General features: G+C 40.4%; 1 protein-coding gene across 34 annotated transcripts in view; it reads left to right on the top strand.

Moving 5' to 3' along the window:
* PPFIA2 (PTPRF interacting protein alpha 2) overlaps window positions 1-19447 on the top strand; it is a 495741-nt gene that overhangs the window by 28445 nt on the left and 447849 nt on the right. For 13 of the 34 annotated variants that reach the window (XM_072724486.1, XM_072724484.1, XM_072724485.1 and 10 more), the window contains exons 1-2: window positions 3504-3708; window positions 8110-8360. In XM_072724486.1, the coding sequence (XP_072580587.1) occupies window positions 8112-8360 (249 nt within the window). In that variant the 5' untranslated portion in view covers window positions 3504-3708; window positions 8110-8111. Of the gene's footprint in view, window positions 1-1520; window positions 2030-2166; window positions 2265-2522; window positions 2704-2876; window positions 2930-3503; window positions 3709-8109; window positions 8361-17780; window positions 17836-19447 lie in introns of those variants that run through there. The other 21 variants (XM_072724479.1, XM_072724473.1, XM_072724475.1 and 18 more) reach the window with 13 other exon arrangements.

Below are 19447 nucleotides of genomic sequence, written 5' to 3'. Positions count from 1 at the left end.
ACAAAACTACAGGCAGAGTGTATGAGGGGAGTTATTTTCTACCCAAATCCATCTTAAAATTTAAATTCAACAATAAGCATAAGTGCAGAAAATGTCACTTAATTGTTTTAACAATGTTAAACTTTTGTGAATATAGGCAAAATATTTTCCTAGTGAATAACTAGGAAATGAGGTGATACTGAGATCGATGCATCTATTACAACTAATATTACGTTTTCTTTTTACATCCAAATTATCCTTGCGATTAAAAAACAAATTATTGTCACTTACTAAATCTTTGTTGTTGCCATGGCCCATGCTTCTTTTGTGCTTGATCTCAGTAACTTAATCTTTACAAGGCCATCCTTGATTTTAATAAAAAAGCATTTTTAATTATTATTACTAAAGAGTAGTTGTACAGCACCCCAAACTTGAGACAGCACACAGACAAAAGATCATATTCAAAATAAAATGTGCAGAAGGAGCATTAGTAAATTAGTAACACTGTATGCCTCTGTGGACTGAATCCCTTCATTGATGTAAGGCACTAAGACTTATCTCATCTTCATCATTGGTCCTTGGCTATTAAAAACCAGAAGGAACAGATGACAACTTAGCAGATTAATTGGTTTTATATTTGTTGGAGAGACATTTTGCCTTGAATGAATCTGGATCTGTACATATTTTGTTCCCAAATTTCTTCGGATTTACTTAAGCAGTGGTTCTCAAGGTGGGATGCTTGACTCCGTGGTATTCCATTACACGGGAACTTATCAGAAATCAAAGTTCTCTGGTCACACCACAGACCTACTGAATCTGAAACTCTTGGGATGGATTTGAGAAATCTGTGTTGTAACAAGCCTTCTGGAGATTCTCTTACATGTTAAATCTGAGGGCCAGTAAGCCAGAAGAATTGGTGTAGGGGATGACTCCTCCTTACTCGTGTGAATTGGTTGATGTAATGCCTTTGGCAAAACTGCTGCTTAAAAGTGTCCCTCAGTTTTGATAGAAAATGTTATTTTCCTTTGAAGTGCTGTGAATGGTGAGAATATGATAATGCATAGTGTCGAAGCTGAGAGTAACCATGAAGACTATCTCTTCTTACTAAAATATTTTTTTTACTCATGACTATTTCCTGCCTTCCATTATCAAATTTTTCCTTTCTGCGATCTCAGCTACCAGGTATCCTTCAACTCTGTGTCAGCCATATGTGGGGCTTATCCTTAGAATCAAAACTTTTATTTTAGGTGTGAATGGGAGTCAGGCAAATCAACAGTCTTCTTGGAAATGGTCAGTCACCACATCGGAAGCTGTAGTTGGCAAACGTTGATCACTAAGGGAATTAGGACCAAGGTTTGATAAGGAAGCTCTTCTTTTACGAGGAAACATATTAACTGTCTTCAAACACACGAAGTTTTCTCATGTATAGAGGACATTTTATGACTTCTGGGCAATTCCAGAGAGTGATAGTTAAAAGAGGACTGATATCTGATTAATATGCAAAAGCTATCATTAAATTAGGTCTGAGTATGGACTGGGCTGTCTCATGAGTTGATGAGTTTTCTTGATTAAGCCACATCAGAGGGTAGGTTTGGACCCTTGCTGCTGAAAGTGTAGTCCCATCTGGAAGTTTTTAGAGGTACAGAATCTCAGGGTTTACCCCAGTCCTAGTGGATCAGAATCTATGACTTCATGGAATCCATCGGTAATGTGTATGCACCCGATGTTTAAGAACTGGTGCTTTAGTGGACACCTAACGAATCACCTAATTATTCTTATAGGATTAGGTGGTGGTGCAGAATTTGAATAACAGTCTAGAAGAGAAGCGGGGGCGGGGGGGTGGGCGGGATGCATGAGCTTGGCCTCGCATCCCACTGTGGGTCGCTAGCGGCATTAAATGCTACTCCAGAAGAAAAGATTCTTTCCTGAATGTTGTACTTAACTTGAGCGAGCTGGTGTTTGAATACTATTTCTTCAGTTAGCTCCGGGCTCTTTGTGTCACACCAAACACGAAACACGCCTTTGGGATTTCTCGCACCGCACCGGCAAGGTACTGGTTCTAACCCTCCCCTTAAACCCAACCTTCAATCCTCCTCCCAGTCTCCCCCCTCCCCGTCCTTGCCCTCTACCACCAGCTCCCTGAAGCTGGGAATCGCTCCTTCCCCCCACTGCAAGGTCCCCTTTTTGCTGAGAGTAGCTCCGGGTCTTGTGTCCTGCGTTCTCCCCGCGCCCGGCGGGATGGCTCCGTGTGCACGGGCAGCGGCGGCGGAGCGGGAGAGGGACAGGTGAAGGGACGCGCAGGTGCATGGGGCCGGGGCCGGGGGCGCCTTCTAGGGGGCACCCCTCGCCCGCAGCTGCCATGTGCTAGGGCCGGGGCTCCTGGGCACACAATGCTCCGCGCCCCGGGGACGAGAGCCGGGGAGGGGGCGACAGCCACAGGCGCCACCGCCCCGCCCCGGGCCCGGCAGCACGGAAGCGGCTTCGGGAGGCCGGGAGCGCGCCAGGCCCGAGGCCCAGCAGGTGCCCGCGCGTCCGCCCCCCGCGCAGCCCCGGTACCCGCGGGCGCGCCCTGCCCGCACCTGCCGCCCCGGCCCCGAGGGTCCCCGCGGGCGCGTGTGCGTGAGCAGGACAGCGGGGACGTGATTACTTCAGAATTTATTTAAGGGCCGGTGGAAACCACTGCAGCGGCTTCCAGGGGAAGCCCTGGTTCCAGGGGAAGAGGAGGTGGCGGCTGCCAAGGAGGAGGGAGGAGGGGGGGGAAGAGGGGGAGGAGGGGGAGGAGGAGGAACGCGGGGAGGGGAAGGAGGAGGAGTGTGAAGAGGTGGGGGGGAGAGGGGGGAGGAGGGGGAGAGAGAGGGGGGAGGAGGGGGAGGAGGGGGTGCAGCGGCGGCGGCCCCGGCCCGCGGCGGCGAGGAGGGGAGATGCTGCGGCCGCGCTCCGGGCCCCGCAGGTGGGTCCCCCGCCGGCGGGGGCGGGCACGGGGCGCCGGGCTCCCCGGGGGCTGGGAGGAGGCCCTGGGCGTGGGGGCGAGCGCTCGCCCTTCTCCCCCAGGTGCACGGGACGCCCCCCACCCCCCCGCGCAGAAACAGTCCGGGTCCCCGAGGGGACCTGTGGGGCCCCCCGCGCCCCTTGAGGTCTCGGGCTCCCGACGTTACCGCGCCCTCGGGGAGGGCGTCCGCGCGCGGAACTTCTCGGCAGCTCGCCCCTCCTCGCCCCTCCTCGCCCCTCCCCCCCATGCCCGCGGCTGGAGGGCCGCCCTGGGGGGGTGAACACCCCGGGGGGGAGCAGCGGCGCCCGGTTAAGTCTCTCCAAGACCGAGCGCGACCCGGTCCCCGAGCCCCCCCCCCGCCCCCCCGCCCCGGGGCCGCGGCCGCTCGCGCGCGGGGAGTCGAGGCGGCTCCGCAAAGGGGCCGCTACTGCTTTAAGAGCCGCCTCCCCCTCTCCTCCCTCCGACAATGGTCTGAGCCGAGCTCTGCTTCCCAAAGCAAAATTTGTAATATGCCATTTTTCCGATGGGCGCTCCTGCTTGCGGCTGCTGACGGCGCGGCGGGGGGATGCCGGCCCGCGGGGGGATGCCGGCGCCGTGGGGCGCGCGCCGCTGAGCCCTTCTCCCCGGTTGCCAGGGCGACGGGCCGGGAGCGCGGGGCGTGAGCTGCCCCCGGCGTCGGGCCGGAGACTGCGGCTGCCGTTGACCCACCAGGAGGCAGGACCCCAGGTTCCAGACACTAGGTACAGACACTGTGTCCGAGTTCCCAGGCTTCCCTTCCGCTGGGCCATCCCACCATCTCCATCACCCCCACCCCCACCACCCCCACCACCCCCACCACCATCACCATCACCATCATTATTATTACTGCTGTTGTTTTTACCAGCCCCCTCCCCGGCCCCACCCCGCCCCCAGGGAAGAGGAGATGCAAATTCCTCCTTGCCAATCACCGGTCCCTACCTTTCCGCCTTCCACCCCCATCCTCTCCCTTCTCCTATTCTTTCTCCACCTCCTGCCTGCTCGGCTTTCCCCGGGCGAGCAGGAGAGAGAATCTTAGCGTGCAAGCAAATTACGGAGTCAACTTCAGGGTGGTGCTGGTGGTGCTGGGAGGGGGTGGTGGTGCTGGGGTGTGTGTGTGTGTGTGTGTGTGTGTGTGTGCTGGGAGCTGGGAGGGGGTGTGGCTGCGAGGGGACTGTCCAGCCGGGGGGCGAGAGCTGGCTCTGGGCCCTCTGTAAGAGCATCGGGGTGAAGGAAGTGCCCGATGCTCCCCGGGAGAGGGGATGAGCGCATTCCCTGGGGCCACGGGGACTTCGAAGAGTTAAATAGGAGGAGGAATATTCATGTAATGTAATCAGACAATGGCTAGGATGCCTCTTCCCCGAATTACTCCTTGCGGGTTCACGGAGGTGGAGCTGGGGTGCTGCTCCAGACTGATCCTTTGAAGAGGGAAACTAACTCCCGGGGATAATTGCATCTCTGCCTGGAGTAGGGTCGAGAGCCCAGGGGTGTGCTTCTAAGAAGGGATTCATGGGCAGGAGAACGAGCCTTTTTTTTGCAACCCGCTCCCATCTGACTGGGTGCTGCTCCAGAGACCTCTATCGCTAAGAAACCCATTGGATCTTGAGAGCCCTTGGGGGGGATGACTCTAGTGGGCATCCAAAACTTTTATTTTGAAATCTGAGAGATTTGGAAGACAGTCAAGGTTATGGACTAAGATAAGAGTAAGGGAGTTGGTTTTCCTGGTGTCAAAGGCTTCAAGCTCTATTGAAGCACCAGGATCAATGAAACCAACCAGGTATTTTCTTCTTATTATTTTTTTCCTTCCCCAACAAAAATAAACAATGTCTCTCCCTAGGTCTTAAAACCTTCCGTAATTTATTGAACAGGGCATCAACATTTAGGAAGGGATAACATAATTCCAAGTGGAGGGGTGCCGAAAAGGCAGATATCAAAGAGAGCTGTTAGGATGTCCTTCCTGGTTTTTCAGGAATTATGTGGTGCTATACAATTTTTAATACTGAAAATGACTGTGGAAGTTGCAAGTGGCATATGAGGCTGAAGTAGGCTAGCGGAGGAATAGCTTCTGGAAGTTGCCTTAGATGCTGTTCGTTCTCTAAGAGCACCGGTGTTTAAACTCTTACTTTGAATATAAGATTTTTGATTGATTTTAATATCTAAATCTGCATTTAAGAAGTAGGTTAACTGTATTTTCAGGATTGTACAATTGTTTTGTGATTTATATGCGAATCCTAGTGCTAGTGCAAAAAACTGAGCTGGTTCATGCAGGTGGCCTTTATTTTTGGTAGAAATTTATTTTTCCTCTAGTTTTGATGAGAAGACTTAAGATTTACTCATTTGGGTTGACCATTGGTGAAGAAAAAGATGAATTCATTTTATTTCTTAAGTGACTTTTGTATAGCGTGATTTTTCCCAATTGGATTTGAAGACTTCAGCATACCCACCGGAATTAAAACTTTAGGCATGGAATCAGAATGAGTCATAAAGGCACAATATTCTTTCTGCAAAGGTGAATGTTGGGCACTTTATTAAAAAATAAATACTTGAATTTGTAATTGCCCTTTATAATTATACTGTTTGATCGAAGTCAGGTATGCTATTGGAGCCTTACCATGGGCTTATTAAAAAAAAAAATCATGGATTCTTATCCCTACCTTACAGAAGAGAAAATGTTTTTGAGCAGTTTTTGAGAGGTGATGTGACTTGTTCCGGTTGCAATGCTGCAGGAGTGGAATCGAATCAAGTTGAGTGTAGAATTAATAGACTAAGACCCTAAGTCCCTAAGCTGCTTCTCCTCATAGCATCTTTGGACTAACTAAAATCAAAGACTAGCTTTTATGCTGATATAAGAGTCTAAAGTTTGTGAATGTCTAATATCTCATGGAGTCAATAATTCTTTGTTAGAATTAGGGTCAGGTATTCAGAAGGAAATTGTAGCTGAGGTAATCACTGCAGTTTTGCGTTTCCTTGGAATTTAAAGTTTTTTATAAGTAATTCAGAGTGAAGATGTGCTACTGGCTTTTTTCCAAGAAGGATATGGTTTAAAATACAGATTTAAGATTGTTTAAGTAACCTTAAAATGTAAACCTTGCAAGTGTTTTGGCACAAATTGTCACAGTGCTGTCATTTGGCTTTAACCTTAAATGTCAAAAAGAAACACATTGGCTCCTGGTAATGATTTTTTCAGAATGACACAGCTGTTCAGTGTGTGGATTTTCATGCATGGCATGTGAACTAATTGTTTTTAATATTCAAACATGTTTGGAACATTTTTCCCCCCAATTCTTTTCAATTAATGTAAAGAAAATGTATAGCAGTTAGAAAACAGTCTCTTTTTTCCCAGCTTTGTGATAATGTATAAATAAAATTCAAATTGAGAAAAATACAAAAAAAAATACACTATCTTTTCATCTATTAGGTGTTAGCGATATACGTATGCGTGTGTATGCGCATGTGGGTGCGCTCCCTTGTGCGTTTAAATACATCTTACCTATTGTTACCTATTTTAGGGTGAATAAGAAATTGAACAAGTTAAATTTTTGCCTTCAGGTAGCCCAGTTTTTTGAGTGATGAGCAATAATTCAAAGTGTTACCTTAAATTATCCTAAAATTCATACCCTTCTTAATTTTTTTACATAGAATATCAGTCACAAAATACTTTCCTTTTATTGTTTTAGAAGTTTCTCCTACTTGTCAGTGGGCCCTGACCAAATCATTCAGATAATTGAGTTTATCTCTTCAATAACCCAATATATATGAAGAGTCACATAAAAGTAATTAACTATTGGGCTGTTAAGTATTGACATTTTATTTGACTATATCACCAGATATATTTTCCCTAAGGACAGGAATATATAGGCAGAAAAATGAATTGACCTTGCATTATAAAACCAAAGAATTGCTCCAGGATCAACAGCCAAACCAGCGTTTCTCCACATCAGCCTTCTGCAAAACCAAGCCCTCTAATTAATAGCTTCTGGCCTTAGTACAACAACTGAAATTGAGATGGGCTTGATTCTTTTTTGAACATAAGATGGAAGATAAAAGAGAAAATGAGACGATTTCTGACTTTTAAAATGCCATACAGTAGGCCAGCGTTGCATCTTAAAGTCTGTTGTCTACTATAAATCAGATTTGCAAATGATTTAAAAAAATTCTGAATAGTTCATTTATTTCATGACTGGAAGCTTGTAATTAACAGCTGAGATGTGAAGTTACTACATTAGCTAATGTAATTTATGGTTTCTGTTTTGTGAAATATTTTGAGAGTGTTAGTTGGTATTGTTTGTGTGGAAAACACAATGCAGTTCACAGGAACAAAAGAATATTAAGAGTAGCAAAAAAAAAAAGAATATTAAGAGTAATTAGTATTATAATAACCTAAACAAACTTACACACCTTAGCCACCTTCATAAAGCTTATATTTAGTCATCATCACTTTATCTACTCTGTGTAGACTACCTTAACAATTTAGGCAGAGAGCATACAAAAGCGATAAAATGGGAGTTATAAAATCAACAAACTTTAAACTGGTTGGTATGATAAAAAGCTGTTGATAAAATCTGAAAAAAAGTAGGAACTTATTATTATATATAAAATGAATACCCAATTATTTGTAGATTCCCTAACTGAAAGAATGAACATTAGTTCCATTATTTAAGTCCTTGAAAAATCACTTACTTCTTACTCATGAAATGCCAGACACTGTGCTCGCTTTTAACGATATAACAAATAAGGGTAAGATGGTGGTTCTAACTGTAAGAGATTTGTAAACTTACAGGGGAAGAAAGGTGATCAACTAGTAAGTTGAATAACATATTACTATAAATTGAATTGGAGGAATAAATCATGAAAAAGAAAACAAACCCCAAATCTTTGAGAAGTAGGTGAAACCAAGCTGTATTTTGTAGGTAGGAACTTTATACACTGTCAATAAAAGAGAAAGTATGTAGGTTGGAAGAAGTCACAATGAATCCTATTTCACTGAGGTCAAAATATTTAGGGTGGTTGGAGCTGGGGCAGTGGGTAGAGGAAAAAACAATTAGGCTAATGAGCTGCAGGGTTTGGTGAGTTGAGGGTCAGGTGGTTTCTTTACTAAGACTTCCCTCCCCTTTACTTCCTTTAAGCAATGATGTGTGAAGTGATGCCCACGATTAATGAGGACACCCCAATGAGCCAAAGGGGGTCCCAAAGCAGTGGCTCGGACTCAGACTCCCATTTTGAGCAGCTGATGGTGAATATGCTAGATGAAAGGGACCGTCTTCTAGACACCCTTCGGGAGACCCAAGAAAGCCTCTCGCTTGCCCAGCAAAGACTGCAGGATGTCATCTACGACAGAGATTCGCTCCAGCGACAGCTCAATTCAGCCCTGCCACAGGTATGCTTCCTGGTAGGACTTGTCCTTCCTATTGCAATTGCAGATGTGATCAGACTTGAATAAGCTTTGCTTTATTTCTATTCTTAGGACTATCTTTTCCCTTAAGTTATGTGATATGCATAGTTTTGTGAGAAAAATATAAAATTGATTGTTAGTTTACATAAAATTTTGCCTCAAATTTGTGGTACATTGGTGATGGTGGGTATGAAGGCCACCATCTGAGAGTTCCTATCTGGTCTCTCTTTTGAAAATTTTATTTGTATTTTTTGATGGGCATAGAAAAATCACCTGTTGATCAGCATTCAACCACCCAAATATGGGAATAGTCAGTTTTCTCTTTTTCACTCTTTAAACAGTATCATGACATTTGGACATATGTATTTTCCATTTTTAGCTGTGTGGTCTGTCTTTGGAAATGATTGTAGTTTGGAATCTACTGTCTAATTATATTTTATCTGTCTTTCTTTAAAAATGCCTAACACCTGCTCAAAAATTCTTGGAATTATCGATGTATCATCCTCTCTTCTCAAAAAACATTTCAACCAGTTTCTTTAGAAACTATTTTGGAAGTTAGAGAAAAAGCAGGAATTCAGTTTTATTTTCACAAACTGAAAATTGTTAGATTAGGTGTTTTAAAATATATGCCGGTCAAGCATCTCATTTTATAGAAAAATACATCATTTTAAGGATTTTAAGCTTATTTACATACAAAATTAATATTGAGACTCAATTTTCTCATTTAATATACAACATTTGTGTTTGTTTTAGGTATGAGAAAGATTATAGAATATGAATGAGATTTTTAATAGTCACCTCCACTACACTGTTTTTCTTTTGAATACAAATTTGATTGACCCTCTATTCTAAGGAGAGTATAGAAATGTTGAAGAGTTGACCTCTTTCCGTGAAGTTGTCTTGTGGCAAATATCTTTTCATGAGCACTAAAAATTATATGGTCAAAATTGATAAAATTCTGAATCCAGCTGTGCTATGAACTTGAAGTGTGATGTTGAGATTTTAAAGACTCCCAGAACGGAAAGAATCACCTAGAACCCTCTATCACATCCCTATCAAGTAACCCTATAACCTTATATGAAAAACCCCTGTTCCAGTCCTTTTTTTTTCTTTTCCAGTCCTTCTCATTATCAGTCAGTTTGTCTTGTGTTAAGAGTCATACTGTTTTTAATAATTCTTGCCTGTTGGTACGCTGGTTTGTTTAAATACACAGAAAGGGTTGATTCATGTCAAAAGACAACTGTCATAATCTTCACCAGTTAATATATTTTTCAAGGTCGACATTTCAGTCTTTACAACTGTTTTTCATAAGGTGATTTTTGAAAGATCACCCTCACACTTACTCTCCTTTAAGATTATTTGAGATGCTTAATGGTGTTAAATTGGCTCCCGAACCCTTTACCACTATTTTTTATCTTCTGTGACAAGCATAGAATGGGCAATCATTTTTCTTTATGGATAGAGTGTTTTATTAAAGAGCCTATGATTATATTATACTTGGGGACAAGTTCAACATACTTTCAGTATGTCCTGGGACAGTAGTCACCTGAAGTTTATAATTGAGTTGCATAAATGCGGCATGTGTTTCCATTTTCCCTAAACTCTTGTTGGAAGTTGACTCTTTGGTCCTAAGTGTAGGACTATGTGTATCCCTCCTGCATTATCTTTGTGTATCTTATTCAAGCCTGATTCTGTCAGTGTGGATCCTAACCCTATCAAAGTGATTCTAAGAATAATTTAAGTGTTTGAGTTCTTTCTCTACCTATAAAAAAAGATGAATGAACAAGATATTTTTGGGGAAAAGAGGAGAAAACTGGAAATGTTTCATATATACTATATTGTGTAGATAAATCTTTTCTTAAAGGTACAATAATAAAAAAAAATTCTAGCCAGGCAGTTGTATTGAACATCTTGATTATAGTAACATCTGAAATTTTAAGTTCTGAATTTTAATTATACTGGTCTGCAATCTCTTGTTCAAACGCCCTGGGGTCAGTTGTGTTTTAGAGTTCAGAATTTTCTTGTTTTTTTTTTTTTTTTTTTTTTTTTTTTTTGGTATTTGTATGATGTATATTATGGAACACTTCTCCAGATGGATTCTGGGAGCACCCCATAATTATACATTTTCATATCTGAAGAGAACTCTGTGAATATTCCTATTACATGGGAAAAATAAAGACCATAAATCTCTCATGTTAGTACAAGTCCAGTTTTGTACCAATCAAGTTTGCAATACACTTACAAATAAAATATCAGTTTTCAAAGTATATGGGTTTTGGAATTATAGGTTACATATCATAAATGTACATAACCTGTACATTTAGATGGACTTAGTTCCAGAGTCTTTTAAAAATACTTTAATACTTTTTTTCAATGTTGATTTGCATCTTACTGTTGTAAATATTTGAGTAACTCTAGCAATCCACAGGTCCTTAAACACAGTGATGGTCCTGTTATATTTTTAAAGCAAGTTTTTAATAATCTAGTCTGCACCTTAAGGGCTGTAGGTTTTCTGCAAGCAATAGAGGAACATTCTTCTTAAATTGGTATCTTTGAATCTTTTTGACTATTTTGTAAGCAATGTACCTATTCTGTTTGGTAGCATTGCATTGGAAATTTACCCAGAAGGAGGAAATAACTATAAATGTGAGTCTTGAGGCAGAAATAAAGCATGTGAAATTGAAAACTACCACAATAACATAAAAATGAAATGATTTTAATAAACGTGGGATAGAATTCAAAGCAGCGTCAAACTTTTTGACATATTATGTATGTATGTGTCATACAATACTTTTAGGCGTTGGTGATCTGGTGCTTTGCTTTAGTCACTTTCTCTCTGAACATTCCTTTATGAACAAATGTAGTAGCAATGATTTTAACAATCCTAACCACGTAAAGTATTTTGTAGTAGTTTAGTATTTCATATGTGATTCAGTGTTTAAAGAGTACTAATTCTGTATTGGCAGTCCTGATGTTTCTAAGCTACACACTCAATTTTCTACCTTTCTTACGCACAGATGCATTTTAATGTTCCATAGAATCTTAGATTCAGTGTGCCCCAAACTCCGCTATCCTCTGCCTTTCATCCCTCATCCAAATATGGTTGCTCTGCCTTCTCACTCAGATACCAAGAATCCTAAATTCCGTCATCATTGGGCCATATTATTTTTAATCTCTTGAATAATTCTTGAATATCTATTCTTTTCTGGGTTTTTTTGCACCTGGTCCCAAACTTCGTTCTTTTCCCATATCCTAATATTTCTACTTTAGCAAATGTGTCATGGCATGTGTTTGAGTAATACACAAACTTCATGCTTTTCCCGCCCATGAAACTTGATTTTCCAATATCTTCTTCATGCATATTCATCTTTATGCTCATAATGTTCTTCCTCAGTGTCTTTGTCTCACTTCATCTTGGCCAAAACTTTATCTCTTCCAGCGAGCCTTCTCTGAACCACTAGGTACATTTCCTCTGTGTTTCTTAGCCTTATCATTTCCCATATTATCATTAAATTATCTATTTATGTGCCTGTTGCCCAGCCTAGACTATATGCTCCTTAAGAACAGTAACATATCATAATCATCTTCAATCCTCTGACCCAGCCACTCGGAGTACCAGGTCCATGGTGAGGGCTTTTAAAATAAAATCACAAGTAAATGCATATTCATTTGGATGGAGAAGGAGCAACAAACTTGAAATAGAAAGATCTAGTTTGTATTGTGAATCTTTCATACATGTTCAACTTGAGTCAGGACTTTGGATTTCCATGCTACAAAAATCAGTTACCTCACAGGGTAGTTTGTGATGATTAAAGAAAATAATATAGGTAAAAACTAATTAATTTGTAATCCAATAAATAAGAAAACTCACGTCTGTTTTATCCAGAATGTCAAAAGATAAGTTAATTTCTATATATGTATGTCAGTGAACATTAGAATTATATACTAGGAATATTGATCAAAAAGTTTTCAATTTTTTGAAAACAGGATGAATATTTGTCAATTACCAATATACTTAGTAAGAATATTTAAAGGAAAAGTAAGGGAAGTGAATTTTCCATTATATAAAAGTCATTATTTGGGCAGCCCCAGTGGCCCAGCGTTTAGCACCACCTTCAGCCCTGGGTGTGATCCTGGAGATACAGGATCGAGTACCGTGTGGCTCCCTGCATGGGGCCTGCTTCTCTGCCTGTGTCTCTGCCTCTCTCTCTGTGTCTGTCATGAATAAATAAATAAAATATTTTTAAAAAAGTCATTATTTATGAAAGTTTAAAATTTCTTTTTAGCACTTTATTTAGCATATATTGAGGGTCTTCTGTGTATTATTAAATAGTTACATATATTTGTAAAAGGGATAAGGAATAAAAGGAACATAATTGGGCTTCCAGAGAACTCAGGAAATAGAGTTGCTTAGAAAAAATGTGTAAATGGGGCCAAATTAATATAACACCAGAAGTTTATAGACTTCTAGGGGATTGAAGTTCAGCCTATCTTCTTTGTAGGCTAGCCTTGAGGTTCCTGATTTGTACAAAGGAGAGAGATAAACTAGCAGCATCTGTGGATTTTTTTTTTCTTTTTTTAAAGAAGACTAAATAGCGAGACGCCTGGGTGGCTCAGTGGTTGAGTGTCTGTCTTTGGCCCAGGGTGTGATCCTGGAGTTCCAGGATCAAGTCCCACATTGGGCTCCCTGCATGGGGCCTGCTCTCTCTGCCTGTGTCTCTGCCTCCCCACCCCTGTCTCTCTGTGTCTCATGAATAAATAAATAAAATATTTTTTAAAAGAAGAATAAATAGGAATCAAATAAGGAGACTAACTGACATATTTGTTTGTTGAAGAGTTGTAGGGTAGGAATCAAATTTTATATAGAGGCAGTGGAAGAATATTACCTGTTTATGTATATAGTCACAGTTAACAATAGGAGTTAGTATGTAGGATGGTCAGAATTTTGAGTGAACTGGTGACATGATGAGGTAATAATGAAGGAGTATAGTTCTGCCGTTTTGATTTAGGATAGATTACATAATATACTCATTAGCTAAGATATTGCTAAACTTATACTACGTAGAAAGACAAATACCATATGATTTTCACTCATGTGGAATTTAAGAAACAAAACAAATGAGCAAAGGGGAGAAAAGAGAAAGAGGAAAAGTGAGAAACAGATTATTAATTGTAATGAACAAATTGATAGTTATTAGAGGGAGGTAGGTGAGAGGATGGGTTAAATAGGTAATGGATATCAAGCAGTGCACTTTGATGAGCACTGGGTGATGTATGGAAGTGTTGAATCACTATACTCTACATCTGAAACTAATATAACACTGTATGTTAACTAGCTGGAATTAAAAAAAAACTTTAAAAAAGTAAAATTATGTAACAAACAACATAAAACTGCAGTGTAAAATCTCATGCAAAATTTTGGGTTAATGGAATTCAGCTGATCTTGACTTGGGTTGGTTGATCTTGGCTAGTTCACTTATGCCATTGGTTAGCTGAAGGTTGGCTCAATAATCTGTATGTTAACTAGCTATTGTCTGATCCAGAATGGCCTTGACTGGACCAACTGGGGCCACTCAGTTCTATACATGTCTGTCATCCTGTGATAGGCCAGCCTTGGCAGGTTCTCATGGTCATTGAAGAAGAGTAAGTACAAAGCAGAAATAAGCAAGTGCTTTTTAGGCTTCTGCTTAAGTCTTCTCTTGGTAATGTTTTTTGGCCAAGCCTAGAGGCAGAGTGGAAAGCAATACAAAATTACATGGCAAAATTACAGGGAGAGTTAAAGCACGAGGACCACCACTGCAATTGGTCTACCACAACTATAAAGTCATTCGGGCCATTATTGTATTAGGGAAAGCTTATTGTGATAATGTAATAGTCCTAGTGAGCTGTGAGAATCTGAAATAGGATTGTGAACCTCAAATCTAAGACAGACCATAGAAATGGGAAGAATATTGGGGAGAAAGGATGGAAAGGATGGAAAGGATGGACAATGGCCAAGGCTTTGAAGTTGAGTTGGAAGATCTGGATTTGTATTGAGGTTTTTTCACTTATTAGCTGAGGGGTCACTGGTAAGTAACGTGACTTCTCTGAAACTATTTCCTTAACTGGACGGAGGAATGATGTCTTCTCTTGGGAGTGGCTGATAGGAAGTGTGTGTGTGTGTGTGTGTGTGTGTGTGTGTGTGTGTGTGTATGCTTCAGAAACCCTGAACATTTAAAAATGTCAGGAGGCATTTTTCATAAATTGTGTGTGCTAGTAGTATACCCTGAAGAGGAATTAAGTTTAAAGAGGCTACTTGTGGAGAGCAGGAATATGTTTATATTTTGACACTTTAAACACAAAATATTTCAGTGATACTTGGGGAGAGTCACTTTAATTCTGGAGGCAGACTACCTAAGTATTTTCTTTGGCCTGTAACCTACTAGCTCAGTGATTTTGGTCAAAGTAGTTAATTCAAACAGTGATGGAACCTGCCTTATAGGATAATTATGAGAAATAAATGGGCTGGAACAAGTCAAATGATCAATTCAGTGCCTCACAGCTAGTACATGCTCAATAAATGTAAAATGCACCGACCGATGCTGTTATTATTACTGTAGATCTATAGATATTATCATCATTATTCTTAGGCAACCTTAACTGCACGATTTTACTGGGTAATAATGAACACTAGCACAAATTGAAAGCACTAAAAATCCTTACTCTTTGCATTCTTTATCAAATTTTGCAAATCCTTTGATTTACCTTTTTTAAAAAAATTCTTAACTACACTCTTCTAAATGTTTTCCCTAAATTTTCCATTTCCTCAGGGGCCAGTCTCACATGTCCCTTGATTAAGTTAGACAACATCCCGCCATATTGTGCTAGGAAGATAACATCTGGATTGAGCTCTTTCCTTTTCAATGAAACCTAATGCTGCTGCACTAACCATTTTTTCCCTTGCTCCCATCAAAGACGCTGCATCTTTTGCTACCTCTTATAGTTATTCTCTTTTCTTAATGTGCTTTTCTTTCCCCCAGTTAGTTGTTTTTCCCAAATGAGATGAACATCATTTCATTTGGGAAAAACAAGCAGCCTTTGTTTCTATGATTTATATCTTTTTATTTGTATCTCTTTTCTAACCTTTATGACCAGGCTTCTCTCATCACCATTCTCTTAAAAATACACTCCTATATGCCACCCACGGATACATATTTTGCAAAATCTAGTGATCCTCTTTTATTCCTCATGCCCCTTGGCTTCTCTGTGCCAAGCAATGCTATTAATTATTTCATCTTGTAATTCCCATGTCCTTAATTCTTTGTAACCATTCTTTTTCTAGGCTACGTGTTATGTTGTCCTTCACTACTGATTCTTTCCCCACATACCCCCATACACTTATTTATTCCCATACTCATCTTCCTTTACTTCTGTTTGCCAGTGTTATGCGCTGCCCTCTCTGATTCAGATCTTCCTCCAAATCTTTGATGCCCTCTTCTCCTGTCCTTTTGATTATTATTATTTTTTTTTATCTATCTTCAATTGTTCTTGCTCTATCAAATGACTTTTTTGGTAATATATTCAAATCTATTTATTAAAAGGGAAAGCACAAGATCAACAAAAGAGTCACTTAATTAATACCTTGTCTCTGCTTAGCCATCAGTCTATCTTTTCTTTTCCGGACACTTTATTTCCCAACTTGTCTGTTCTCACTGTCTCAGTTTCTTCATTTTCTATTCACCTTTGAGCAGCTGAAGTCTGGCTTTCCCTCAGACTCCCTGCTCAAAATGATGTCACCAGTAGGCAGTTGATGAATGCAATAGGTCTGTTTTATTAAAATTCACTGCAAAGTTTGACACTGCTACTGCTCCCTTCTCAAAGGGCAAAACAAAACAAAAAAAGCCAAACATCTTACTGTCTTAACTTACATGACTTGGTTTTTAAGTCTTTTTTGACTTTTTCCTCCCTATTTCTTTTTCTGTGACGAGCTCCTCATCTATCCACTCCTTAAATGTTAAATAACAAAGATGATGAATAATAGCAAGAGCTAATCTTTGTGAACACTCCCACTATGCCAGGCAGTGCTTTATTTTAAGATCCAGATATTAAAATGGGAGTCTTTCTATCTTTCTCTTTAAAGGGAGGCTAAATAAGTGAGGTGTAAGACTTTATTCACAGAGACATAATCCAACTAATAAGTCCACTGTTAGTTCAAACTCCATTTTAAGACTCTACAAAGGTTGAGGTGGTAAAGCTAGAAGAGAAACTGGATTTTTTGGGGGGAGCTGTTGGTTTGTTGTGCATTACCTACCATTATAAGGGATGGGATGATTGCCGTTCAGTTGAGCCAGGTGAGAGGAACTTCAGGGCAAACACTTAAGAGAGCTTGATTTATTTCCTCCAGAAACTGAAGGATATAGAATCTAAAGTCTAAAAGACAACTGTGGCTAAGAATGCCTGTGCACAGATTAAAGGATCTCATGGTAGGCAAGCTTCAAGTCTTCCAATCTCAAAAAAAAAAAAAAAAAGAAAAGAAAAAAAATGATAATTTTTTGAAGCCCAGGTCCCCAGGTGGTGAATAATGAGAGAAATTGGAGGATTGATTCCCAATAAGAAACTGAATGTGAGTCAAGTAAAACTAAGAAAGACGGGTTCTTTGAGAAAGCCACGGACCTACTCCAGAAGAATGGTCATCAATTGTGCATTTTGTCATTCAGAATGCCCCGACCATAGATGACAACTGTGTCAGCCACATTCCACTGTGATCTTTCAATCCAGTTTTACCTTCCCTTTTTTTTTTTTAAGATTTTATTTATTTATTTATGAGAGACACACAGAGAGAGAGGCAGAGACACAGGCAGAGGGAGAAGCAGGCTCCATGCAGGGAGCCCGAAGTGGGACTTAATCCTGGGTCTCCAGGATCACGACCTGAGCCAAAGGCAGACGCTCAACTGTTGAGTCACCCAGGTGCCCCCCAGTTTCACCTTCCAAGGCTCAGACTCTGGAAGGGTCAGAAACTTTTGCTATGAGTGTAGGATGTCAACATAAAGGGAGATCACTCTGTCCACATCCTCCATTGCAGACTTCAAGCTTGAAACAAGCCCGAGCTGAAAGGGGTGAGCCCTAGGTGGGATAGGCGCTTAAGGCTTTATATATTACATAGTCTTGTATGGAACTAGAACTATGAAATTGTTAGACTATTTAATTCCCAAACAAAAGGAAAGATAGTTTATTTTCTAAGCTGAGCAGAAAAGCTAAGACACCTCCCTGAAATTTTATTTGGGGTTCATTTCTTCACTTGAGGGAATCAGAAGACATAATAGTATTGATTTCTGAATCCAGGTCCTTCATTAAACTGGTTAGATGTATCATCTCAATTAATCCTCAAAACATTCCAATGAGGTTGTTATTATTCCCATTTTACAGATAATACAACCGAGGCACAGAGAGGTTAAGTAACTTGTTCAACACCACACAGTTGGTAAGTGGTACTCACCAGGATTTTATTCATGGCTTACTTTTGTTTTCTCTGAGCCATCTCCTTCATTTCATTATGCTCATTGAATATAAAGAAGTATTAAGCTTCTCTGGAAACCTTTATGAGACATGGGCCATTGAAATTATTTCTCATGACTGCTCATGAGTTTTAATAAGGCAAATAACGTTATTATGAATGAAATACGAAAAGATGATTAGAGTTCATATAATTATACAAACACAGTTATTTAAGGATCTCAAATCATTGTATTTATAATACCATGACTTTACCTTTTAATGTACTGAGCATACTTTATTGTCCATCAGATACTTTTTACAAGCAAGAAAATATGGATTGCATGGAAAAGTATTTAACAAGAAAAGTAATACCTGGATTTCAGTTTCAACTTTGCTAAACCCTGTGCCACAGAAAACTATTGAACTTCCGAGACTTATGTTTACTCACATATAAAAGAGTAATTATTTTTTTAAAGACTTTATTTATTTATTCATGAGAGATATACACAGAGAGAGAGAGAGACAGAGACACAGGCAGAGGGAGAAGCAGGCTCCATGCAGGGAACCCGATGTGGGACTTGATCTCGGGTCCCCAGGATCACACCCTGGGCCGAATGCAGGGCTAACCCGCTGAGCCACCCAGGCTGCCCTAAAAGAGTAATTCTAGTTCCCTCTAATATGTTGAATACTTTTGCTAATTTCAAATGATTACAAAGCATGTACACTTCAGCTTTACTGATTTAATCACAACCATTTAATCAACAACTATGATTTATACAACAAATATTTTAGGACCTACTCTGAGTCAGATTCTATGCTTACAGTGTAGCGTTGCTGATATCTATGCTTTATTTTTAAACCTTGGCTAATTATGGTTCCTAAGAATATATTGTGGTAATAAGAAGACAAGGCCTATAATCCAACTGGATATCAAGTGTATTTGTAAATTCTTTGCAACTGAGGGTTATTTCTAATTACTCCATTGCTTTTTATCCTCTAATGTAACAAACTGTCCATGTTTCTGGAAAAAGGTGGTTCCCTTTTGTGTGCCCATACGTCATCCCCTCTTGCTATTTCATGACAAAACTTTTTCTCTTCTTTTTCCTACATCATCAATGATTCCATCTTTAATGGGTTATAACCAACAGTATTAAATATTCTTTATTTCTCCCATCTTAAAGGAATTCTATTAATAACTTCGCCTTACCAAGTCACCACTCCATTTCTTTCCCTTTACAGCAAAAGTTAAAAAAAAATTTTTATACACTCATTATTTCCCACTTCTCTCCACAATTTCTTCATTTTTTCTTGAACTTACTCCAGCTGGGCATTTACCCTGTAAACGTCACCTACTCTGCTTTGTGAACATTATCTCTAATCTCCATATTGCTAAATGCATTGGTCGATTCTCAGCCTCATTCCTGTTAATCAGCAGCATTACCCGCTCTTGATCTCTTCTGAAACACATTCTTCATTTGGCTCTAGGGCAGCACACTTGCCTACTTTTCCTCCTACTTCATTGGTCACTCCTCAGTGTTTGTTGTTGGTCACTCCAGACCCATTAATGCCTGATTATTCCAGGACTTGGTACCTGTACC

This window comes from Vulpes vulpes, chromosome 10 (genome assembly GCF_048418805.1).
Source record: "Vulpes vulpes isolate BD-2025 chromosome 10, VulVul3, whole genome shotgun sequence".
NCBI lineage: Eukaryota > Metazoa > Chordata > Mammalia > Carnivora > Canidae > Vulpes > Vulpes vulpes.
The sequence above is the reverse complement of the archived record's forward strand: the minus strand, read 5'-3'. Positions and strand labels throughout refer to the sequence as shown.